The sequence below is a fragment of the Haliaeetus leucocephalus genome, unplaced genomic scaffold (assembly GCF_000737465.1).
Source record: "Haliaeetus leucocephalus isolate CR32 unplaced genomic scaffold, Haliaeetus_leucocephalus-4.0 Scaffold184, whole genome shotgun sequence".
In the NCBI taxonomy this organism is placed as follows: Eukaryota; Metazoa; Chordata; class Aves; order Accipitriformes; family Accipitridae; genus Haliaeetus; species Haliaeetus leucocephalus.
This window is the reverse complement of record NW_010972620.1, coordinates 9,944,512-9,970,300: the sequence shown is the minus strand read 5'-3', so window position 1 is coordinate 9,970,300 and position 25,789 is coordinate 9,944,512. Positions and strand designations below refer to the sequence as shown.

The window sequence follows — 25,789 nt, the reverse complement described above, 5'->3', positions numbered from 1 at the left end:
GCTAAAAGGCAGGCAAGCTCGCATTTTACAGTTGTTAAGAGTCCTGTTGTTAGCAAAAAGAGTATTTTCAGTGCATTAGAATGGGCATATACTTACGTACTTGCAAAGACATGATGCAGACAGAGAAACCAGGAAAAAAAGCAAACCCATGAGGAACTCTTAGAATTTCCAGGGCTGGGATGAGGAAACAACACACAACAAGAACACAAAAAACCACCCCAAAACAAACAAAAAACCCCAAACTTACATGCCTTACCTTAGTTCGATAAAACAGCCTTGCATCTTCCCTAATATCACATTTTATGTGCTTATCTAAGGCACTGCAAAGCTTCAGTAAGTGTTGCTAAATAAAGACAAAAGTGTACAGCTATTTAAATCCTCCACGTCAAAACTAAAAGCTTTCTTCAAATATTATTTCAATTTAAAAATTATATGCTTTAGTTTGATTTTTTTTCTCAGAAACATACAGTAAGGAGGGGGGAAAATAAAGAACATAAGATCCTCTATCAGTTGCTTGTATGCACCTGGTAAACCAGGTCTAAGAGCTTTAAAAAGTAGTTTCAAGGATGACTCAGGTAATTTTTTTTTGTAGGAATTGGCTGAGCAGGTAAAACATATCCAAGGTTTATGCACTGATCTTTTATTTCTCTCTAAATTTCTGATTACTTTAATAAAGCAGTTTCGCAACTCCATAATCTCTTCATAATGGCTCCCAAGATCTTTCACATTCTGTGAATTTCTTCATAAAATTCCTCTTTGCAATCCCTCACTGAACAGCTGCAAAGAGGCTCTGCTCTGCAGAACAGGTGAGACATGCTGAAATTCTACTCACAAACATTTGCTGGTGTCTCAAGGCCATGACAATTTACCCAATCTAACTGGAAGAGGACCAGAAATGAAAGAGTTATATTGATTCTATACAAAGTCTAGCCTGCACAATATTCAGCCACACCCTTCTTGCCACTTGATGGCTAACAGGTCAGTGAATAATGGACTCTTTCTTCATGAAGAAATACAGAGACATTAAAAAAAATATATAAAAAAAGATCAAGTTCTCCACAAATCTTCATGAAGGCAGTTGTAAAAAACAAATCCCAAAAGATCGTCACAATATAATTATTTTCTTTACCACATACAGTTTTGTTTCAGATTATACTCTGTGATTATCTTGTTGCATTGAGTAGGAAACTGAGACGCTTAAGCCCTGAAGTGTAACCAAACATTACTGCTTTACTTCTCTCAAACAGTTCATGACAGATTTCTTAAAAGCCAACAGTGATTCCATGGGGCAGAAGGTGTACGCAAACACCTTGCAGCAAATGATCACAGAAATCTGAACAGGATTACTGAAAGGCTAAGCAGAAGGTATTACTTAACAGATGTTCATCACATGGCACAAAGGAACTATCACTACAGAGAACAGAGGAGATACGGTCCTAGCTTTCACTTGCTGCATGGCTGCACTCCAGCACAGAAAACTGTGATGTGTTTGAACATATTTTACTGGGTGTTTTCAAAGTGGTTTTCTTCTAGACTGAAAAATTTCAACCTTACTTCAAGAGTTCATAGGATCATTGAACTTCTTAGAATTTCTGTGTTGAGTTAATCTCCCGTTACTTTCTGAGAAAGATTAACAAAATAAATGTCTGCTGATCCACAGCCTTATGTTTTGAGGTAGTTCCATCTGCAGAAATGCAGAGAAAGCTCTTCTGCATTTACTTTGCCCCAGAACAAAAGTTTCCCCCAGTGCTATTATCCACTGGTGATCTTCCATCACATGATAGGTCTTACAAAAATAGACCAAGTGTGCATGATAGTCTTTTAAAATCTAAAGATCTAGCCACTGAAGTTACTCACCCTTTGATTAGAATTTACAACATCAAAGAAACTAGCTTCACTGACTAGATGAAGGAGGATGTAGATTAGGTAGTATGCCTGGAGAGAAATCAAAAGAGCTTTAGCAGTCAATCATAACTCTTCACATCTAGATACAGCACTATCTTTGCTTTCTGGAATGATTCCTCCAATGGCCAGATCAATGGACAAGTATGTCTACACATTTGCCTAAATAACTAATTTGAAACACTACATTCATATATTAGAAACATTTTAAAACACTGGTTTAAGTTACCTAAGTAACCTACAAAACTTTCTGTAGTTTTAATTACTGAAAATTAAATTCAGCAGTTGGTTTTATTTTCCCTATCATCTACATCAAGGTCAAAAGCAAGGTCAAAATACTTGCTAAGAGATCTCCATGATAGTCTCAAATAACCAAACCAATATTCAATTTTTGGATGGATGGAAATACAAAATCTTTCTAATACTTGTTTATGAGAAAAGATTCATAAATCTCTTTCTGAAGCCTGCAGGTGAAGGTCTGGCTCAGCCTCAAACAGTTTCCACTGATTACATCAGAAGGGAGGGAGGATGGTCTTCTGATTACAGAAGACAGGACTCAAGACATCCATGTGACTTAGCCATTCAGGAAATCTGATGATTTCCCTGTTTGTCAAACAGCCTAATACAGCTTCCTCTGTCACATGCTACTTCTTTCCTTCCACCATGACTATAACCAAAATTGAACACAAGTAGTATTTTAACACATGAACAGCAACAAAATAGTGTATATACAATTCCATGTACAGAACTGTCCTCAGTTAACAGAAATTAAAAGAAACATTCTCAAAATTGTAGAAGGCGCATAAAAAGACAAATGCAAAAAAGCACTATCAGCTATACCTCCTGTTCTAGTTTTGTATGAAGGTGATCTCCAGTGGCATTCTGCTGCTCCAGTCCTTCTCTCATCTTCTTTAGTAGATTAGAAGGCTTCATGTACACCACAAAATGATGCAGAAGAGACATCTACAGATACAAGCATTAACAAATTGGAGTGGTTTACTGGCAATAGAAAATTGGAAACTTAGTGCCACTATGATATTATTTGTCCACTAAGACAAGAACATAAAGGGGATTTTTAATTAAAATGGAAGTTTTCATGCTTTGGGTAATTTTTGACTATTCACAAACTGAAGTGTTCGTATGTTGCCTCAATTAAAAAAAAAAAAAAAATCAACCCTAGGAAAACAAAGAGTGACTCTACATGAACACGAAAGGAAGACTGAAAGAAGCGTAGGCCTCTTTCCAACGTCCAAAATGAATGTTTAGGCACATAAACAATAATGCACATACAAGCTGCAGAACATGCAGGTTACACACATGTGCAAATATACTTCTAATACTAATCTAAACTAAAAATTACTAATTGGTCATTTTGCAAGGTTCCTGAAAATAGGCTTACAGTATTAAAACATAAAACACAAAAAATAATATACGCGTTTTCTAAACTTTCAAATTATACAAATACAACACATATATGCAGTACCTGCTTGTCACTGTCATCAGGTATTTCTATATGCTTTTTATTAAGAAGCTTTGAAATTATCAGTAGGCTAAGACGTCTTCTTACTTCCCTGAAAAACAAAATAGTTTCTTTCCCAGAGAATTTCTTAAATCCACGCTGTTTCTACAAAGTATATGAGGCTATGCACGGCTTCCCTAGACATAAACTTGCCTACAACTATTAAACTGGATTTTCTCAATATAGGTGCTATTAAACTAGTAAAGAGGCTAGTAAAATGTAAGTACCCTTATCTCATTGCAGCTTTTTTTCTGCACAAATAAACACTGCTAGATGCTTGCCTCCAAGCCTGAAATTGAGCATCCAATTCATTCTCCTCAGATACATTATAAATTTATTAATTTCAAAGATATAGAACTCCTAACAGATTAACACTTAAAAGCAGACATGAATCACCCAAAGAAAATTTAATACCCATTGCATTTATCAGACTTTGTGCTTATACAAATAAATCAGCTGTTAATGATACTACATATTTCTGATGTTACAGTGTCATTACCGTCCACGTATTATCCAGCTAGGCACCAGCTGAACTAGCCACAGGAGATTATGGTGATGAGTGGAGAGTTCACTCACTGCCAGGCAGAGCTCGGGCATCTTTAAAACAACAACAACAAAAGTCCCCATACTGAAGAATGGATATGGTGGGCATTTGTTTTATTTGCAAAGGAGTACACATCTACTCCCTAGAAACATACAGAGCATAAACGTTAAAGGAATTGATCTAATAAGAGATGATGTGCATAAAGGTATTTCTGCATTGCACCTGTAGTTAAGTCTACTAAATACTATTATAGTAGGGTAGTTGAGATTAGATTGCTTTTAATGACATTTTATCAGCTTAGTGCAATCATTTCTTCACAGAGCCATTTTAAACATACAGCTATTTTAGTAAACATAAGAGTAAGTTCAATACAACAGTTCCCTTGCAGAAGAGGACAGGCAATCATAATGTTATGGGACAAAAACCCTCTCAGTATACCCACCCACCTCCTAAATCTCACACAAATCCAAAACTCCCAATTTGTTCATATTACATTTTCAAGCAGTATTTTTCTGATATTTCAAGAAAAAAAATGAAAACTTCAGAAGTTTTTCTTGAAAATTAAGTTGCAGTTTCATAAATCTAGTACAAGAAAATTATTTATGAAGTTACCTTTGTATCCCAGTCTCTTATACTTATCAGAAGCTTTATGAAAAGGCACTGAAAATCCACCAAAGGAATTTGCTTTAACTGTTTCTCCAAGCTTATTTTAAATAGCAATAGAAGCAGCAGCAATATTTCTTGATCAGTATATCCACCTTGAATTACTGTTGTACAGAAACCTAGAAACTTTAAAAGAAATAAAAAGCATTAAGATCTGAAATTGGGTTAGCTTATTTTAAAGTGTGATAAGAACTTAAGTTTTCCACCCTCACATTAAAATGCACCTCAAATGATATATTGTTCTTGCAACACCTGAGTACTAATATCTCCCCATCTGCCAGTAACTGCACTCTTTTGTTTTTTTTTTTGTTTTGTTTTGGTTTTTTTTTTGTTTTTTTAACAGACCTCCTGGAGGCTCATCTTTTGAACGTGGCAATATTCCCTGGACATTACAGGAGTAGGGAAGATCTGTCTCCACTGCTCAGACAATCCTCATCTAACTGAACAAAAGACTGACAGACTTTCTAAATACAGAAGTAATACTGAAAACATAAATCAAGAGATTTTTCCCCACCCAAGCATTATCACATGGGTTACTTACAATATGGGATGTGTGTGTAAATGAGAACATACATTTATCAAGATATAAGTATCCTGTCTCTAGTGGAGATGCTCTGACCGCTTTCTCTTGAACTAAGTGATTTTACAGTCAAAAATCTCTAAAGAAATGATGTCAGGAAGATTTCAGAGTTCCTTGTGGAAGTATTTGAATCAGTTACAAAGTCAGTATTTTCACCATACAACATTTAATCAGAGAGAACTAGCCTGTGAGGTGTGACCAGCACTCATTCAGCCTACAGTCTCACAGGACACAGTGCATGGATCTAACAGCTCACTTCCACAGCAGAGTCAGTCACAGCTCTACCTGTCTTCCAGGAGCTCCCACCTCATTCATCTTGTGCTGCACAGGGACTGATCACATACCTCCGAGAGCTGCACTAACACACTGAAGCAGCATAAAACATACCACCCAACATCAACTCCCCTTCCCATTTCCACTGGAACACAGAAATGGATAGTTTTTTCTACACAAAGGAGCAGAGACATTTGATAAAGTGCCACAGCTGGAAAAGGGAGGCAGCAGAACTGTGCAGTTGTGAGTGAAGCTAATAGAAATCAGGAAACTTTAGAGATTGCAACAAGCCTGCAATAATATCTGATTCAGCAGAAACCCCAGGATAGCATCTACTCACAAAACATGCCCAGGAGTAGATTAAGACACCCCGGTTTTTGCTAAAAAACAAAACAAAGTAACAACACACCCCACCCCCACAAAACCCTCTCCCACACTAACTAGAGTTTTCTCACCTTAATCACATTGATTAAATTGTTTTCTGGTAGACTGAGGAAGGCTGGATTGGCAGAGGTTAGGTCTTCTCTTGGCTGTTGTTTACTCACTGTTTCTTGAATCTGACTTCTAATAAAAGAGACACTAATCTGAGCAATAAATCAACAATTTAAAAGCCCACAAAGGCTTATTTGCATCAAACTGAAGAAAAAAAAAAAAAAACAAAAAAACCCTGCATGTTTCAAAATGCCTTCAAATCAAAACAATCCTCAGTTACAGAGCACACACACCTATCTCAACTTGTAACCAATTACTTACAATTCTGCCCAGCTATTTAGGCAACAATTCTTGTAAACCTCTATTAGGAAGGTGCAGGACAAAGGACAAAGCTCTGGTTTGCTGAATCCTTACCTGTCAGGCATTGTCTGAAGTTCTGGTTTATTTACTCTTATGAAGACATGAGCTGAGAATTTATAGAAGAGTATGGCTTGATGGAAGGGAGGGGAAATAAAGGAGAACCTTCTGATTCTACATTCTAAGCACAAGCCTTGCTTTCACAGGATCTAAGCAATAAATATCAAAAGGAAAACACTTACAAAATATCACACTCGTTAAAGTTGGGCTGAAGATGCTGCAATGGAAAGAGAGATCTAAACGCAACACCCATATTGACAAAAACAGCTGACACATCAGCTAGTGAAGGAATCCATGGTTTAGACTGTTCATCACTGATGGAAGCTACAAGTAAAAGACATGGAATGGATTAGTTTTAAATTTAGTTCTTAGCATTAGTTCCTTTTAAGGGAAAAAAGCTGAGCAGTCTGCATCAATTCTACCAGCTCTCATCTCAGAAGAGTTGCTACATTGAACAATATGCTTATTTTCAGAATGATGAGGGGAAAAAAATAGTCTAACATGGTATTTTATGCTAGAGAAACACCTTGCCTATGTAACAGGTGAATTATTTTAAAGTTGCACTCATTTTACCTCACAGCTCTCTTTCATCACAAACAGCAGAATAATCAGGGAGGCAATATTTACTTTTAAGAGGATACATAAATTACCATTCTGTGTAGGTACAGGCAAGAGGGTGTTATAATGGGACTGCAGTAGAGCTAAATAAGATTTGAAAACAGGCAATGTTTCTAGAAAAGAAGTGCTAAACAGATGGAATTCACTTATTTGATAGAAGTAAGAAACAATGCTCATTGCAAAGAGGGCTGATTTGTATGATGACTTGTACCTGAGAGTCTGCAAACTGTACAGAGGATTCTCTATAGAACACTGAACTAGCAAGGAAACATCAAACTAGACACAGTGTTTTCCAAACAATGACAGAAGTCACTAGAATTCTGAATTGGGTCAATTTTGTGTCTTAAAGCTAAGTTTGTGGGAAAAAAAACAGATATAATGGAACATAACACTCAAGACACTGCAGCTTCAGATCTTGATGTTCAATTCAGTAACATAAAAACCAAACCAAAACAAAAAAACAACAAAAAAGATGCATCCTTAGTTAAGCACTGGAACAGAACTTCTCAGAATGGTTTAAAGACTCCACAGTTGGCAATTTTAAAGTGGGTAGACTACTTTCCAGGAGCAACTGTAGCCTATTTGATCCTGCTCTGAAGTCAGAGATCTGCTGGGATCTCTCACAGCATTAATTCTTTGAATGCTCATTCATCAGCTTGAACTGTTCATTCAGAATCAAGCTTAGTATCAGCAAAGCACAAAATAAAGGAGGCTACGCTCCCTCTCATATCAGCTCACAGTCTGATTTCAAGCAAAATTCAAAATATGGGGTACAGTTTGGACAGACTGAGCAAGTACTTCAAGAGAAACACATTACTTGAACAATGTTAACAGGCAGGCTTAAATGAATTAGTGACTTTTGATGGATCTGAATAAAGTGAAGACATGAAGAACATACAAAGGAACTTGTACTGGAGAAGTATTTGAGAGTACAGATGAAGGCAGGCAAAACACACAAGACATGAGCAGCAGTGTGGGCTGAAGCAGATCCTTGAAAGTGTTTTTGTACAGGTGTATGATTCTCTTCACTTTTGCCATTTATCTAGAAAGTAAACTATGCAGTGCTACATACTGGGTATGACTATGTGAAAAACATCTTGTAGTCCTTAAGCTATGAAATGAATGTCTGCATCTTCCAGAGTAAGAAATGGAAAGGAGAATAAACTTCTTAGCAGACTGGGCTCTTCTTCAGGTCAATTCTATTTGTGAAATAACAGAAGTGAGTTTAAAAGGTGCTGTACCAGATGCACTGCTTTGCAAATACATGCCAGGACCACATCCTGTGGTACAGCTTGCACACACTCAATGAAGACTAACTCCTAGCATTTGAGCATTATGTAAGTAACAGAGAGCCTAAATTAATGCCAAAAATCACAGAACAGAGCCAGTGCCTTTTAATTCCTCCCCAATACCTTTCTATACTTAACAGAAGGGAAATGCCTTCATTCAGGTGGTCAGTTTTCCATCCTTCAAATACTCACCATTTTTTAGTGTTATCTCCATCAATCTGTCTAAAATCTGGGTGGAAACAAAATAGTCAGGATGAACAGACATCATCTGTGGAGAGAAAAGAAGCTACATGTCAAACACCAAGTTGCATGATGGCATCAGTTTTCTTTTAATTAAAAAAGAATAAACCAACTCCTTGGTAAAATAAAATAAGAAACAGTAATAGAAAAAAATCCAACCCCAAAGCCTCTGTAAGCAAGATACACCAAGAATATTGTGAGTATTGATTATTTCAAGCAGGGCACAGATGCTATGAATACTTTAAAATTAATTATTTGCAATATGAGATGCTGTAAAGCCATGTTTAATCTGTTGGTTCATACGAAGGTACTGAGGGTTAAGAGAATGGTAAGTATCATGTATCCCTTTGGAACCCATTTGCATCTGTTATCAAATTGGACTCCTTGATGGGGAGCAGGGGCAACAGAGTTAACTACAACCTTGCCCAGTCATGGGCAAGTTGAGCATAAGCGATACTAAACTGAAACAATGAATCCTTAGTTTTTCTTAGAACTCTTTAACTACAAAAACACGACTATGAAGTACAGTTCAGGTTTCTTGAAGCACTTCACTAGGCCAGAAAAAAAACCTCTTCTTTTTCTCCCCCAAGCGCTGTACAGTTTCCTGCTCTGTAAGTGAGCTGAATTGGCTCACAATTCCTCCTTATTAGAGGAACACTAGGGCTCACAGAAGGGGTGGAAGGCAATTTTTTACTGGCTGGAGGGAAGGACATGCAGGAGCAAAACATTTCGCTTTCGGCAAAAGCGCAAAGCCAGCCAACAGACCCAGGCGGCAATTTCACAGGCAGTCCAGTTTTCTTCAGGCACAGTTAGAATGTGGTAAATAATAATAGAATGGAGATTAGAAAGGGGTGTTTTTATGAGTAACAGAACAAGGTAAATTCCTGGGGATTTAGACACGGACACAGACATCTACAAAACAGACAGACACCACATTTCCTTGAGAATGGCTCCAGACTTTTTCCTGAGTCATAATACACATAAACCTTTTCCAAAGAGAATTATCTGATAATGCAGGTATCTCTGATGATTTAGAAGGTGATACTTTGCACTTGTGCATAATGCAGCATGTACTTTAAGGGTGAAAGGAAATAAGATTAACATTTGGTTGTGATTTGGCTCACACTATTATATCCTGAAGTCTCTTCTCACCTAGCATGTACTGTACCCTTTTCAAATGCAGTAATATGTATGAAGATGGACAAGGACGTGCAGCTTTGCAGTCACTCAGAAAGTGTGGAGAAAAAGCTACCCCTAGTGACAATCAAAGTAGTTCAGACTGGAGAACAAATCAGAACTTAGAAAGAAAGATTTTTTGATGTAAAAGTTGTTAACAAACAGATTCACAAACTTGTTCTGATTATTCCTGCTACAGCTGGCTTCCAGGAAGAATATACAGAGTATAACTGCAGTTTAACTGCATGAATAGTGTAGACTTACCTGGAAAAGCCACTTTAGAATTGGTACGGGACACAAGACACAACCATAAGCAGAAGTCAGAAAACCATTAATAGCTAAAGAAAGCTGCTGTGTTACACTAGAACTGTAAGACAAAGATGGGGGTGGGGAAAGAGGAGAAAAATCAATTAGTGCTTGAACCAGCACTTTCACAAAAGCATAAGAACTTCCCCACCCCTCAGATCACCATCAACAGCAAACAAAGATCTGAACATCCAAAACAGATGTTACTCTTATGCTCTCACCTATGTGAAATACTATAGTAATTCAACCTCCTTTGTTATTTACAACTACCTTTTTCTCCAGAATGCCATACTATATAATTTGGAAACATTTTTATTATTAGAGAATAAAACTTCAAACATTGATCTACACTATTGCACAATGAACCGTCATGCCTGTCTACACAGATGGACTGCTATGCTCAATGAGACCAGTGAATAAGACTTTTTACTGTCCAATGACCTTTACGTACACTCTTAGAAGAAAAATCTTTGTTTGAAATTTTTAAATTTTAAATATATAGTCTGAAGGCAAACTAAAGCAATTAAAATCAAACAGCCTATTCTCACTGTGCAAATTTGTGAGGTGCAAAAAGTAGCTGTTGGAAGAACAGAAAATACGTCATTTTTATTAATGAATTATTTTAGCATTATTCTTCTTTAGAAAGTCAGGTATGTCATAAACAGCCGAATATGATACCCATTTTCTCCACATACCCTTCTTTAGTCTCTTCTATTCTCAGCATCTACTGAAACAGGTAGCTCTGTTGAGAGATCTGTGTCCTAACTTCTCCATATACCCTTTATCTGTCTGACTGAGCAAGTGGCTAGGAAGACATCCATGTGCCAACTGGACAGCCAGTACATGCTAGCTGTGCCAACTGGGCAGAATGCATAAGCAATTATATCATAATTGCCTTCTGCAAGGGAAGATTCATTTAATTCTCATTCCTCCAGTCACTGACTTACAAGATACTTTTGAAGCTTATATCCTCGTGATCTTCAAAACATATTAATAAAGGCCTGAAGCAAAATGAGTATATCACAAACATCACTTCCTCAAAGAGATGAGGAAAAGCCAGCCTCCTCCTCTTCACACCCACAATAGCAGATACACATGGATACAAAATACTTTAAGATTAAATGAATTCTCTCAGTTTCACTGATGCAAGTTTGGAATAAAACGCCAACTGAAATAACCAGAATTTTTCAAGATTTGCACTTGTGGTATTAGGCAAGAATTTGTCCAGCTATTTGTTGTCCGACAGCCTCATAAATATAGTATACAAATCCCTATGAGTTACAGAACAGTTGTTTACATCCACAGAGACACACTGCTAGCTCAGTGACTGAATCTAACAGATGTCAGAAATTGTGACTTTCTGCAACCCTCATTAAGTGAAGCCTTAAGTCGCAGGCCCATTCAGGACAAAAACATCTAAAAGTCTTTCAGCAAACATAATGCAACACCAGCAGGTCACAAATCAGATCACCACAAGGGTCCTCTTTCTGTCTTGGGATAGTTAAGCTTTTGTTCATTATAACCTTCCATTTCTGGATTTATCTTTCACAAACTGGTCAGATTATCAATGATAGCCCAACACAGTAGAAATATGGAAGAGGCCAGAACACCTATTTTTTTTCCTTGTGTCTCATTTAAGATGTTTTTCAAGAATTCCAGAGGAGGAAAGAAGGGAAGCTTCAAGTAACAATTCACTGTTCTGTAAATCTAACCTGGAAAAGAGAATTCCAGGAAAAGGGAGTCAGTCTTGCCTACTTAGTAAGACAGAGCTCATTCGCAGGCAAAGATACTATTTTATCTTAAAATCTGCTAACACTGAAGAAAATTGTCCAAGTAAACACAACTGAGTGAAGAGGATATTCTTACCTAAAAAGGAGTTTTCCTATAGGATTTTGAGGGATGAAGTGAAAATTCCTCAAGTCTAGGTTATGTTGATTGAAGATTTTCCCAGAGGTTGATAAATCAAATATATCTTCTCCAGGGTGGTAGTCAGGTATGGCATGAGCTACTACTGAAAATCTCTTTATAAATGCCCTGTAAAATTCAAAATTTTATGAATTTAAACATGGAAAGGCTATTTGCTGGTTGAGACAATTATTTTCAGATGATGTACACATCAGCCTTATGTGAAAGCTGAATTGTGAAAACACAATAGTGTTGAAGAAAATCCACCCAACCCTGAAGGATGATAAAAATGTTTCATGTTAAACATACTAACAACAGATGGAAATAGAGAGGAAAATTAGAAAAAAAGGCTAGAAAATTAGATTTAGATCTAATTGAAGAATTAGATTTAATTGGTTTTGGAGTTGGAAGGACCTGTGTTCTTCTGAGAGATCTTCATCTCCACTGGCATTTTCCTCATCTTCTCCATCTGTAGAATCAGCTTCCCTTCCTTGTATGTCTTCCTGTAACCGCTTTTCTAGTTCATCTACCCTGAAATAACAGTAGCAGCAGAACATGTCACCACCATTTAGTATTTACAACAGAAGACAACAAAATTTAAGCTCTGAATGTGAACCCAGGAGTCAGTAGCCAATTACAAATGGCAAAAGCAGGCAAGACATTGCATCTGTGTAATAAACAAGCATCTTGCTATTCCAAAATAAAAAGTGGATGTTTCCCAAAACCCAATGAATTTCCAACAACACAATCAATCACTAGTTTGACAGAGACAAATACACTCAACCAACTGGTTGAAATTTTTTTTTTTTTTTAAACTTCATACTAGTATTTTATTTGTTAAATAGTATCAGTTATAGGAGTATTCACTACTCCATAATCAGTCAGCCCATAGTTACTAGGGTCAGATTCTTTAATCAAAACAGTTAATCACACATATACCCATCACCACCATTTGCCATTAGTACATATACCACATTACACTTTCTACCCAAAAGATCTTTTGCAAGAACACTCATTAGTTCTGTTTGCTGAACTGTGTTAACTACTCAGATACCAATAGTTTACACAACTTCGGAAACCAAAACTGAGCTACAAATGCCTTTGAAAAAAGTCAGTCCTCATAAATACTATTTCATGACTGACCAGCAGCTGCTAGCTGGCTCAGTGACTTGTAAGAAGGCACCAGTAAATTTAGTCTGGCTCTTGAGGGGTAGACAAATGTATCACAAATCACTCTTTATTGCTTGTAAAGAGCCTGCCATTCAGCTTTTACAGTTAAGCCACACTTGTAGGTTCCATCAGATGTATGTTGGTGGCATCAGCAGGCAAAGTTTAGCTTGCTGCTACCCAAACTCCAGCAGTTTCAGAGAGACAAGGTAAATCTAAGCGTCCACAACTCCATCACAAATTTTTCAAAGCAACTTTAAGAAACAAACCTTTTAGATTCTTCTTTCTCCTTTAAAAGATGTTCTAAGCTGTTCACATATGACACCTGGCTAACAACAGAAGGCTTAGAAAGCTGTAAATGAAATAGTGAGAAATTAAAAAAATACCACAAGCTATCAATTCATTATTAGACAATAAACATAATCAAAATAGAAATATCTTCAAATTTTAATGATATTTTATCTGAAAATAAAAACTCAAAGGAGACCCTGAAAAATAAGATGATTAACAGTTTAGGTTTCTCAATTCCTTGACAATTTTATATAATGGTCAAGTCTCTCTCAGTGATTAATTTAGAAATAACTGTGCTTCACGATGGATTAGAACAGCAAAGCAAGTCTCTGCTTCTCTCCCTGGGGCTGATCTCCAGCTAACCTTCACAAAGAGCATTAGCATCAGAAGCCTTTTACCTCACAGCTTTATTATTACCATCCACCAAGACCCTGGGAATCCCCATTCTCATGCATGAGACAAGAAACTCCAAAAACAATTCAGTACCTCTATGTTACTTTCAGGAGTCCCTAGAGGACAAAGCACCAGTGTTTGCTAAATCACCTCCAAAATCATCAGTCAAAACAAAGCTTCCAATCAAAATCCTAATACAAACCCAGATTAAGAAGCTAATAAATAGAATTAAAAACCAAAACAACACACAATGTCTTAACCACTAGCAAAATTAGTTTTTCAGTAGCCAGTGTTTCATTCAGCTAGTAGCACACAACACAGATTTGAAATCTTTTATCACCATAATTCAGTTCTTTGGACAAGCAGTGCCCTTCTGACCACCTTCTTAAATTGCAAGCTTCTTACTAGTGACAAAGCTTCTTCCTATGAGCTCCTTCATTTTAGGACAACACAATTCAGTAAGAGCATACCCTCTCATTAGGGATTTTCTATTACCCAAAAGTAAGAGAAGTTAGTTTACGAAGTTAAGTGTCCACCTGCTAATAAAGAAGCCAGTTAATACAGCATTGATTTTTGGTATTCAAAGAGACCTTGCAAATGTAACAAGCAGCATGTCTCTGTGTGGAAAATCTTGTGGGATAGCTAAAGACCTCTTACCTTATTTTGTATCTGGTTAATATGTCTAAAATGACTGTTTAACAACAGGAATCAAGGCTTTATTCCAATGTGCACATATGCCCCTTCTTACAAGACAAGAATGTTAGTATATGCAAAAACCATGGTCACGGAAATTTTGGGACAGTTCTTAACTGTTTTGTCTTACTTGGCCATTAATTATGCAGAAACAGGATAGGCCAAATGTTGTGGCCACATACATGCCACAAATATTTGATCTAGGCTGCATCTGTTTATCAGTCTTAACCATTAATTACGCAGACATGTTGGTTAAGATTGCGGAATACGTATGTAACCACAAGGAGTCTAACATGCTTGCATAATGAATTATGAGGACAGATAAAATAATTATGGCTCTTCAACATCTGCCTACAAAGGTAGTAACTCAATCAAGAAATAAACCATTTCAGAGATTTAAAAATGGGAGGAGATGAAGACAAGAGTATTTATACAGGTATTCTGCTGCTTGTTTTCTACTGTAGAAAATAGCCGTGGGCTGACCCCAGCCAGCAGCTAAGCACCACACAGCTTGTTCATTTCCCCTCCCCGTGGTGCAGGGGAGTGAATAAGAAGAGCAAAAGCAAGAAAACTCATGGGCCAAGATAAAGACAGTTTAATAAGTGAAGGAAGAGGGAATACGGGGGAAAAGAGAAAGTGATGCAAAGGCAATAACTCAGTACCTCCCACAAGCAGACTCCAAGTAGTGGCTACATGCCAGATCAACTCCCCCTGCTTGGTTTTGATGGCTGAGCATGACACTATGTGGCATAGCATATATCCCTTTGGTCTCCTAGGGTCAGCTGTCCAGGCTCTGTCCCTTCCCAACTTTTTGTCTACTCCGGCCTGCTTGCTGTGGGGGCAGAGTGGGAAGTAGCCTTGATGCTATACAAGTACTGCTCTGCAATAGCCAGAAGATTGGTCTCTCATTAACACTGTTTTTGTCCGAAACACACAGCACCATACAGCTGTTATGAAGAAAATTAACTCCAACTCAGCCAGACTCAGTACAAAATCTTTTTATTTAAATGCAGCCGTTTCCAACCTGTACCAACTTTGTCAGGTATGCCACACCAAGTCCTACTGCAGGACCTTCCTAATTAAAACATTATTTTACAATAAGACTTCAAAATCACTACTTATTTGACAAGCTGTTATTGAAAAAATAGGCTAACTTTTAAAAACACACATCAATTCATCACCATAATACCCTGCAAACTGGGGTTCAAACACTTCATCTATCCCTTCTGAGCAGGAGTAGTCATAGAGCTTTTTGAAATCCTTTCTAAAATACTTCCAATTTCCATGAAATTCAACCTCAAAGAAAACATCACTTACAGATCAAGAACTCGTACACAGATTTGACAATCACAGACTGTGACAAGGATATACAATTGGAGCCTAGCACACTGATCTCTCAACATCTAGATCAATTTCCTCTAGTTAACTTCAACTCATAAAAATCTTACCCGATTAGGAAAATGAAAATATTAGACCCCACACATCTTCTAAATGTAACCTCCTGCCTTTTTCTTTAGCAGAAAAAGCAAAACCAGAACTCCTGAAAACCACCAAAAGGCATACAGCTAACACAATCTGGCTGCACAAACCATCTTTCAGCCATTCCAAGGACAAGCATAGTAACAAGCACACCCCTTCTCTGACTACATTGCACTGTACAGCATAGGACCATTAAGCTGAGTAACCAGGCTTCCAGGCAAATAACTCTGCATTTTTGTGCATTATGAATAAAGGAAAAAATCATATTAATAATACAATATAACAAAGCTAACGTAATGCTTTTTTTTGTTTTTTTTAGCCACTTACATGAAGCTTCAGTAATGGAGTCATGGTGTCCTGAGAAAAACTGTCAAGACTAGATTCTTCCAGGGTTCCTGCCTGTGCCCTGGGTCTTGAAGACAGCATTTCTTGCAGTGGTATGAATACTTCTTCATCATCATCTAGACTGCATTCCAAACTCTCATCTTCACTATCAAAGCTGCTTTTTGATTTTCCATTCAACGTAGACTCAGCTGTACAGGTGCTTTCAACTTTTAACTCTCCTGAGAGTTGTGAAGACATATGGCCACTGTCCATGCATCCTTCTTTAAAGGGCAACAAACAGGGAACACTTTTATCAGTCTCTTCTGAGAGTGCAAGTTTCCTAGAACCTTCCACTGAACAAGAATCAGAAACATTTTCTGGAGTCTTGTCTTTTGTTTTTGAAAAACTGTTGCTGGATTTAATACTGTAAGCTTTATTGTGTGCACATCTTTCTGGTCTTTTCCCATCTTGCTCTTTCTTAGCATCCAATACCTGAGATAAGCCAGCATTCTGGAGATGAGATTTCACACCTTTTGTTTGTGTTAAGCGGTGGAGAGAAGGCAACACAGTACTTTTTTCCTGAGAAAAAGGAAGGGACTTTTCCAAGAAAAAGCATGAGTTAGCCACCTGCAATTGATTCTCTTTGGTATCCACAACAGAAATGTGGTTACTTTTACCAGGACTGTGTGCAGAATATGAAGATGACAAACCTACAGAGGAGCAATTATTCTTCTCATTGTCATTGCTTGAGTTGAGGTATTCCTCTGGAAGAGTAGAATCATGTCCAGGTAGAGCAGCAGCCTCCATTAATTGCAGAACATCACCACAAGTAGACTTTAAAAGGATATTTTTTACAAAGTCAGACTTTCTATTTTTGCATTTTGCAGATGATCTACTAAAAGCAGGGTCATTCAAACTTGATACTTCAGATTGAATTGAACTGTCTGCATCTGCACTCATGGCAGCATGTTTTCTTTTCCCAGGAAAGTCTATTTGTTTGGATCGTCCAGAAGACATCTTTGATCTAAGGCAGCATGAAGGAACAGACTGGCTCTTTCGCATACCACTGGCCATCTCAGATGATGTTCTCAGTGCATTTGGAGAAGATGCCTCATGTTTTGAAACCTGCTTTGGCTTTGGTTGTGATGGGTCATCTATGAAGTGTTTAAGAAAAAAGTAAGCCACTATTTTCATGTTTAAAAAAAAAAATAAATCAAAACTGTAACAGCTCACCCTTTAAAAAACTAACTTCTGTTTTTAAGTCAACTATGACTGAAATTTTTAGCAGAAACTACAATACTTCCATTCTGCTTGAACACAGCAGAACACAATTAAGATTTAGCTGATACTGTACTGTTATGTTATTATTGTAACTAACTTGGAAATTAAATTAAGTCCTTTTATTTTAAAGCAGCTCAGCAGCCACCATAGAACAGTTTTCTTATACACTAGAATCAATCAGTCTTTGGAAACAGACAATAGCCCAGTTCAGGTATGAGACTGGAAGAAAGTTTCTGTTATTACATATTATGATTATAAATAATGAACAGTGTGAAAAGTATTTTGAAAATACTGCAATAATTTTAACAGTGGTCATAACAAAAGTATTCAGAATATGAAGAAATCTGTTTTCAGGCTATAGTTCTATGGAACCAGAGCCCACTTTCCTACTATGCTTTTCTGCTTCCTGCCTTAAGCTGGCACCAGCACCTGGACACGTCATGGCAAGCTACTTCATGGAGCTGATGTGGCCCAGAACTTCCCAACTCCCATTTTCAGCCAGATCAGCTCCTTGCACCGCTGGCCAAGTCCCAGTGCTAGCATAGGTGGAAAGTAAAGCATAGTGGCAGACAGTCTGGTAGGTTTACACAGCCATGGACCCACAAGGTGGGAATATGCTCCTTGTTTTGGGTTCCCCACCTCCTTTTTTTTTTATTTTTTTAATCATCCTACTGACCTAGCTCAAGCTTCTATTCACATGAGCTTTTTATATTCAGTTCTACCTACCATAGAACAGAATTATGTGGTTAAAAGGGACAAAAAGCAACAGAAATACCAGCTAAACTTTAGTGTTCAGTTCAACAAGAATGTTCTTTTAGGATTAAGCTGAAAGGCAAAATTTGTTAACCACCAGAGTGAATGTGAATTTTCCAAAATGCAAGAGAAACCATAAAAATAATCAGAGATTAAGTGCTTAAGACAAAGAACTATAATGATTTCTAATTAAGTTACAAACAATCTGTTTTTCACTATAATCCCAAATTACTTTTAAACCTCTTCAAGCTTGCCGTTAGAAATAACATTGACTACACAGCAGTAATTTTTTTTTTTTCAGAGAGAGAGAAAACAGAAAAACATAAATTCAAGGGAAAAAAGCCATTAAAAAGGGACACTAAGTGATTAACCTGATTTTTTAATTTATTAAATTTTTATCTTTAAAGGTTTAATTAATTCTGTATTTTCAGCACTGCTTCTACCTGAGGCAGTCTCCCTTGAACCAGAATGTTGTATTTTTCTTAAAGGACATCCATTTCCCTAAAAATAAAGACAGAGAAAAAAATGTTAATCACATACTTTTAAAAACCAGGATGTTGACACCTTGAGCCAAGTGTTGAATCCAGCACAGGCTTAGTTCCACACACCCCCAGAAATATGGCAATATACTTCATTTCAAGACAAACTTAAAACACAGCTGCAAAGATCTCAACAAAAGGACTCTCCACAACCCAGATTTTACACCTTTTCTTCAGATTGGCCACCGGTGGTTCTAAATCGCTCCACTTTTAGGGCCATTAGCCACTTGTGTCCCTGGGCTATATGGCAACACAGTCCAGCTGGCTTTCCTCAAACAAGTAATAAGGAACTTAAACAACAAAATGACAGAAAGCACAGACAAGCAAAAACAGAGGGAGGGGTGCTAAGGAGAAAAGGAAACACAAGTTAACAGTCTTTTTTGTTCCATTCATAGCACATTATGGAGACACACATAGTGATCTTCCTTGCAAATAACCAGCAAACTTTTAAAGGGTTTTCTTGGTTGATACAAAAAGTGAATATAATTCAGCCTGCAATGAAATACTACATACTTAATAGGACCACTCCCACTCCATCTAAATATTGTGGCTTAAGTGCATAAATCTGAACTGCCATTAACTGCAACTTCTAACCAGCAGAAATTTGCTAGGCTGTTCCCTACACTACATTGTAAGAAAACACAAGGTTATAAGACATTTAAGATAAAGACATTTTTTCTACAAAATACAATTTAAAGTTACAATTTCCATTGCATTTCCATGCTTGCATCTAACCCAGAATATCTCCCCTGCTTTTAAACCAGGATTTCTCATTTATTGTAGAATAGTTAAGAACCAGCTTACCCAAGCATGACCTAAAACTTACAAAGAAATAGAAAAAGAGCATAAACTTTTGTTACATCTAAAAAAGGCAGCACCAAGAATCTCATCCTACATTGAAAAATAAAATAAAAAAATAATTTAAAAAAAAATCGCATGCACAATGGGTCACCGATTTCCACCTTTAACAACTCTTTTAAACACACCTGATGTGATACACTTGTTCCTGAGAATGGCTTCACAGGATGTGGCTTAGATTGTTTCATTCTATGTTTCTTCCGCTTCCTTTCTCTGCGGAGCGCTTCCAGCGACAACCTAAATTCAGAGTCAGTTGGAGCGCAGGGCAATTTCATGGGAAGACCTGGGTTTTGGCACAGAGGCATGTTGTTCGCAGTGCCATTATTTCCAGCACAGGGTTTTCGGGTATCAGCTTCTGATGATGAAACCCATTTGTCAGAGTCTGAACTAGTGTCTTCTAGATCCATACAGTCAGTTTGCTGTTCCCAACTATTTCCAGAAGACAATGGTGCTCTTGTTACACCCAGACACTTCTCATTTCTTCCCTGTTCTGACTTGACAATTTTATCCTTTTTGGCCAAGAAAAAGCTCTGAGACCCTGTGGTAACAAGGAGTTTTTGAATCACAACTTTTGGGTACAATGAACCCAGTGCCTTGCATGCTCTGCCATTCTCTAAAATGTTTACACTGTCCTTTTCCTCCTTAATTCCTCTCCGAAAGGCATCTACCACAGGACTTGTGTTTGGTGTTTGGTCTGGCATCTTTTTTCTTCTGACCTTCTTTGGAGGAGATATTTTCTTTTCAAAACGTTCAGTGCATAAAACTGACAGTCCGATTCCTGCATCTTTTACATTTCCTTTGTCTGGTGAACACAACACAGTTCTGTCTTTATGGCCAAGGTCTAAGAAAGAAAAGACAAGACAAATTATTCACAATCACAATACTGGAAAAAAAAAACCCCAATCTTACTGGACTGTATTAGTTGATATTTTATATCTCACACACAATCCAAAATTAATTTACTTAATCATTTAGTTTTGCTAGTGCCATGCAATTTCTTTCATATCAAAGAAATGCATTATCTATGTCACAGCTTCAGTTGTTATAAACAATCACGCTTAAGCATGAGACAACAACTTAAAATCATAAGCACATCACTATTTAAAGGAGTTAATTTTAATAGGAAATTTATGTTTTCAGTTACATTATTAGAAAAAATTTGAAATGTGCACATTTTGAGATATTCGGTAAGCTATACTCACTATATTGCTGCTCCTATTTGGAATGAGATTCGACAATACTTCTGCACGTTTATATAATTAAAACTCATAGAAATATCTCCCATTTAAAAAACATGTATTTACCTTTGTTTGAAACTGGTTTGAAGAACTCTGTAATGGTCTGGTTTCTGAAGAGAAAACATAACTTTATCTTTTTAAAAGAACAGTACCTAAATGCCCATACAGTGAATACTGGTAAAATTAAAATGCTGTAATTTATTTCTGCAGATATTTTTTCATGCCAGCAGCTCTTATTTCTGATAGATCAGAGAAAGCATCATCAGCCTCATAGTCTTCTAGCCTTCACTCGCTTGGCTAATAAAGCCAACCTGTCAGTTTCCTTCCTCAGAGTGTTTCCTTTATCATCCTAGTAAGTCTTAACCACCCTTCCAGCTTAAACTAAGCTGTCTTAAATGGGACTGACCTCACCTGTGTCCAGTATTCTAGATGAGACCTCACCAGTACCTTATGTGATGGTGTTAACAACCTCCCCATCTCCAGTGTCAACACCTTGAGCTGCTAACTCCTACTGCAATATTTTTTTTTAAGTGGTACAGTGGTAAGCAGCTGGCCTTATCAATACTATCAGTGACCAAACCCTCTTCAATGCATCATTAGTTGCAATCAAGTCTAATCACAAAGTTCTATCTGCAAGTTGTAAAGTTCAACTAATCCTGTAACTTTCTTCTTGTCCAAAACCCTTTGTCCACCACAGTTTGTTGCTTTTTTCCACACATCTGGTGCCAACGCAAATTCCTATCTGCACTGTTACCAGACTTCTCAGCAGAAACTAGTACCAGCACTGCTCCTTAACAAAATACACATATCAGTGGCTTTTTGTGCTCCCTCCCGGCACACATTACGGGCATCTTCTGGCTTCCAACAGAAACAGCAGTCTACAACCATCTTATTTTTACACATAAACAACAAGATAATTAATAGCTTTAAATCAGAAGTATTTTCTCTGGCAAGAATAAGTGGGACGTGAGAACATGAAGGCATTTCTCCATGAGAGAACGTCACTTCTAAAAATGGGCAGATTGTCTGAGTAACGTACAATTTGAACATTAAAATACATCAATGTATTCATCATTCATCATAAAATACTATGAACTTGCTGTCTTCTCCCACATAGCAAGCAAGTTTACTAATGACTTCAAGGCTATACTTATGCCTGTCTTGGAAGTGTCTCTTCAAGCTCCAACAAGATATTGGTGCGAGAAAGCAAGAATAGCACAGATTTGTTTAAGACCTTCCATCTTTTGTAATCTTTCTGTGCCTCCCAAAACAAAGCTATATCGTTACTGTCTGTGTAACAGTGATTACAAAGACAAGACTTATTTACTCCAGATTCTAAGCTAACATTCAAGAATCCATACATGACTCTGCTTTCACAGACTCAATAATCATTTTTGAAGTTCAGGCCAGAAGAACCCACTGCTCACTTGTTTAAACTAAACTTGGATTTAATTTTGAAACTTTCCATAAGCTTGTTACTTTCACTTTTGCATTTTCTAACATGGCTTCTGCATTTTTAGCACCTACACAAATACAAAAAGCTGTTTATAATGCATTGATACTTCTTTAAACAGGCTACTGGCATGCAGTGATGTTTGAGAATACTGTAACTCAATGAAAAGCCACCTGTAAACAGAATATGTGAGTACATAAAACTGTCTTTTTGACCTACCAAAGAGAGCAGAAAAAAGTACTTGTCAAAGACTACTTGCCTCCAACATGTCCCAGCTTAATTTGATGTAGGCCAAAATACACTCATTCTTCCCACATGCTGAAGCAACAGGGTCCCCAAATTTCAGTTCAGCATAAGAATCAAAAGGCTAAATTGCAGGTTTATTCGCTGTTATTTCTGTTGCTGACTGATTTGTCTGTCTGCCCTAGACCACCTCCCACTCTGACACCCTGACTTCACCTTCTCTCCACCTTGCATTCCTCAGGACACTCCCAATGCTTGCTTGTGACTGCTCTCGCAGCTGCAAAGTCATCCCGTGCCCACAGCTTTCTGCACTACCTATCTTTCCAAAACCCTTTATTTTCTTAAGTAAGCAACTGTACTTCTTCCTTCCAGGTTAAAGCCCCATCTGGAATACTGACCACTGCTGGCAGTCCAAATCTCATCTTCAGTCACCTCTCAGATTCCTCTCCGCACTTGAAGACAAATCAAAACCAAAACCAAAGCCTTCTGCTATCTTTTTCCTTCTTTCCACAGCCACCGATTTCAAATGACTGCTTATCTCCCTCCCACATCCACTGTCTTATCGTTGTATCTTTTTGCTTTCTTTTATGCTAAATCCAAGAGCTTTGTAACAAAATTCATGTTTGTTCCATAATTATACAAAACCTTGTATAACATAACTGAGAGAACAGACACACTGTGGCTAAAAAAAAGGGCCCTCCTTTTTTTTTGTGCCTGGGATAAAAGTTTAACTTGAATGGAGAGTGGTTTGTCTTAGACTATTTGTTTTAAAGTGCTTATCCATTGACATATTCTACTTTGCAATTGTAATTCTGGTTTTTAGAAGTGCAAGGGATAGGAACTGTCCAACTAAAAATAATAATTTCTCAAGTGCTGTATTGTATCTCAGACAAGGAAGTGTACTAGAAACCTCAAACAAAACCAAAGGGTGGGGAAAAAAAAAAGTATGTGATAGAGTACAAGGAAGAACACAAGAAAGCACTGGGCTTTCCAACCTGCTTTTCATACATATTAAACTACAAAAAGAACATGTGATTTTCTATGTGATCAAGACCATAACTGTTCGCAAACTCTTTACAGGAGAATTTCCACTATTGTTTTAAAAGGAGATCAAATAAGCAGCCCTAAAAGAATGAAGAACTGATGAAGCAACCACAATTACTGATTTTCACTCTTTTTTACCTGACATGAAAGTCACAGTTGTTTAATGTCTTGTCCTGGTTTAACCCCAGCCAGCAGCTAAGGAACACGTAGCCGCTCACTCACTCCCCATCCCACCCAGTGGGATGGGGGAGAGAATTGGAAGGAAAAAGGTAAAACTCATGGGTTGAGATAAGAACAGTTTAATAGAACAGAAAGGAAGAAAATAATAGTGATGATAATAATAAAAGGATTAGAATATACAAAACAAGTGATGCACAATGCAATTGCTCACCACTCGCCAACCGATGCCCAGTTAGTTCCTGAGCAGCGATCCCCCCAGGCCAACTTCCACCAGTTTCTATCCTGGGCTGGGCATGATGTCACATGGTATGGAATACCCCTTTGGCCAGTTTGGGTCAGCTGTCCTGGCTGTGTCCCCTCCCCACTTCTTGTGCCCCTCCAGCCTTCTTGCTGGCTGGGCATGAGAAGCTGAAAAATCCTTGGCTTAGTCTAAACACTACTTAGCAACAACTGAAAACATCAGTGTGTTATCAACATTCTTCTCATACTGAATCCAACACGTAACACTATACCAGCTACTAGAAAGAAAATCAACTCTATCCAGCTGAAACCAGGACATGTATCTTTGTCAACAACTGCATAGGTCTGGTTAACAATTCAGCAAAACATATTTATGCCCACTAAAAATTATTCCACCATTTTTTGTGAAATCTCACCTTAACTGAGACACCAGGGAGGCCACTAAAAAAACCCTGATAAGAAAAGGCAAACCCCATAAATACGTCATCTCACTCGACAAAGAAAAAAGCTACACAGCCAGGAGATGCACCTAACAGACCTTTCAGGTCTTTCAAAATTAAGGGCACAACCTGCGTGAAAGAGGGAAGGAGGAAATTCTTTCACCTGTTTAAAAAGATAACCCCCTGCTTATTCTTTGAAAATAATTAGTGTTTACAGCCATATCAGTGGTTATCTCTGATTGGATAAAAACTATACTTTTAAAAATCTGTGCTGGAAACACTAGCAATAGCTCAGAGAAAGCAAAGCCACACAACACAGGAATAAACTACAAAATGTTACTATGTCTTTGATGACATGAAGCATCTTGAAAAGCCCTGTAGAAGTAACAACAAAAAAAGAAACCAGAAAAGAAAGTCGCACAGAAAACCTCATGACAACGGTCTTTCAGATGACCACAGCAAAACCAAAACACAGAGCAGTTTCATTTTCTTGGGCAAGAAGCAACACAGAAGAGAAACTGAACTTTCATCTTCTTCCTGTCCTCCAAATGTCAGGGCTATTAAAAAAGAGGATTAGCCAAAATGAACAAATTAAGTGCCGCAAATGGCACAAGAAAATTATGACTTGCCTCATACTGCAAGAAACAAAACTTATTTAACTTGGCAGCCTCTGAAGCTTTGTCATGTCTATAAACTGTCAACTGACGGCCACTGCCTTCATTGGAGACCTTGTCCTCCAGCACTGTTAGCAGTACATTTCACAGCTGGAATGGGCTCAAAAGCTGAATAAATGACAACTGAAATCCTCTCTTTAGAGCTGAACTGCTGAAGCCTACCTAGCTCTACAGGTAGACTTGCTAACAGACAACAAGACGCAAGATAGGAGGACAGATGGGTAACACGCGGGAAGACTCACATATTTTGAATGATGTGCTGAAGATGCTAGTCAGTACTTAGCCAGACATCTTCTTCAGTTTCTGTGTAAGCTATCAGGTTGCCTGGCTATCAGACCCCTTTCACCTCGGCCAACCAACCACCATCACCACAGGAAAACAAGGGCCAGCGCCTCAGGGCTGGAGCTCCCAGTGGTGCGAGTACAGATGAGGAGGGCACTGGCCACCCCTCGCAGCCGGCACACCGCCATGCTCCCTGACAGGCTCACACCTCCACCTGCCAAGCTCGGCCGGGACTGAAAGGCTGGCGCTGGGGCAGCACCGTGAGTCTCCCGCGGCCGCCGGCCCCTCACGGAGCGGCCTCGGCCTCGGCCTCGCCCACGGCACCATGCCCCTCCGCCCGCGCCCGGCGCGGT

General features: G+C 38.0%; 1 protein-coding gene and 1 long non-coding RNA gene across 3 annotated transcripts; both read right to left on the bottom strand.

The window, feature by feature from the left end:
• Nucleotides 1-265: 265 nt before the first annotated feature.
• Nucleotides 266-16,442, bottom strand: FAM178A (family with sequence similarity 178, member A). Its single transcript, XM_010564822.1, has 14 exons — nt 16,215-16,442; nt 13,301-13,383; nt 12,279-12,395; nt 11,826-11,993; nt 9,918-10,020; nt 8,430-8,505; nt 6,513-6,654; nt 5,937-6,045; nt 4,578-4,754; nt 3,921-4,018; nt 3,386-3,473; nt 2,743-2,865; nt 1,858-1,935; nt 266-878 (listed from the first exon to the last, which is right to left on the bottom strand). Exons 1-14 carry the CDS (start codon nt 16,311-16,313, stop codon nt 825-827), a joined length of 1,515 nt encoding a protein of 504 aa, XP_010563124.1. The 5' UTR covers nt 16,314-16,442; the 3' UTR covers nt 266-824.
• Nucleotides 16,443-16,482: 40 nt separating this feature from the next.
• Nucleotides 16,483-23,858, bottom strand: LOC104830108. 2 transcript variants are annotated; one of them, XR_774202.1, is made up of 6 exons: nt 23,759-23,858; nt 20,947-20,990; nt 19,771-20,483; nt 18,689-18,746; nt 17,883-18,028; nt 16,483-17,365 (listed from the first exon to the last, which is right to left on the bottom strand). It is a non-coding gene; the product is annotated as an uncharacterized LOC104830108 (long non-coding RNA). The 2 variants fall into 2 exon arrangements; XR_774201.1 differs by lacking the exon at nt 17,883-18,028.
• Between the last annotated feature and the right edge of the window lie 1,931 nt (nt 23,859-25,789).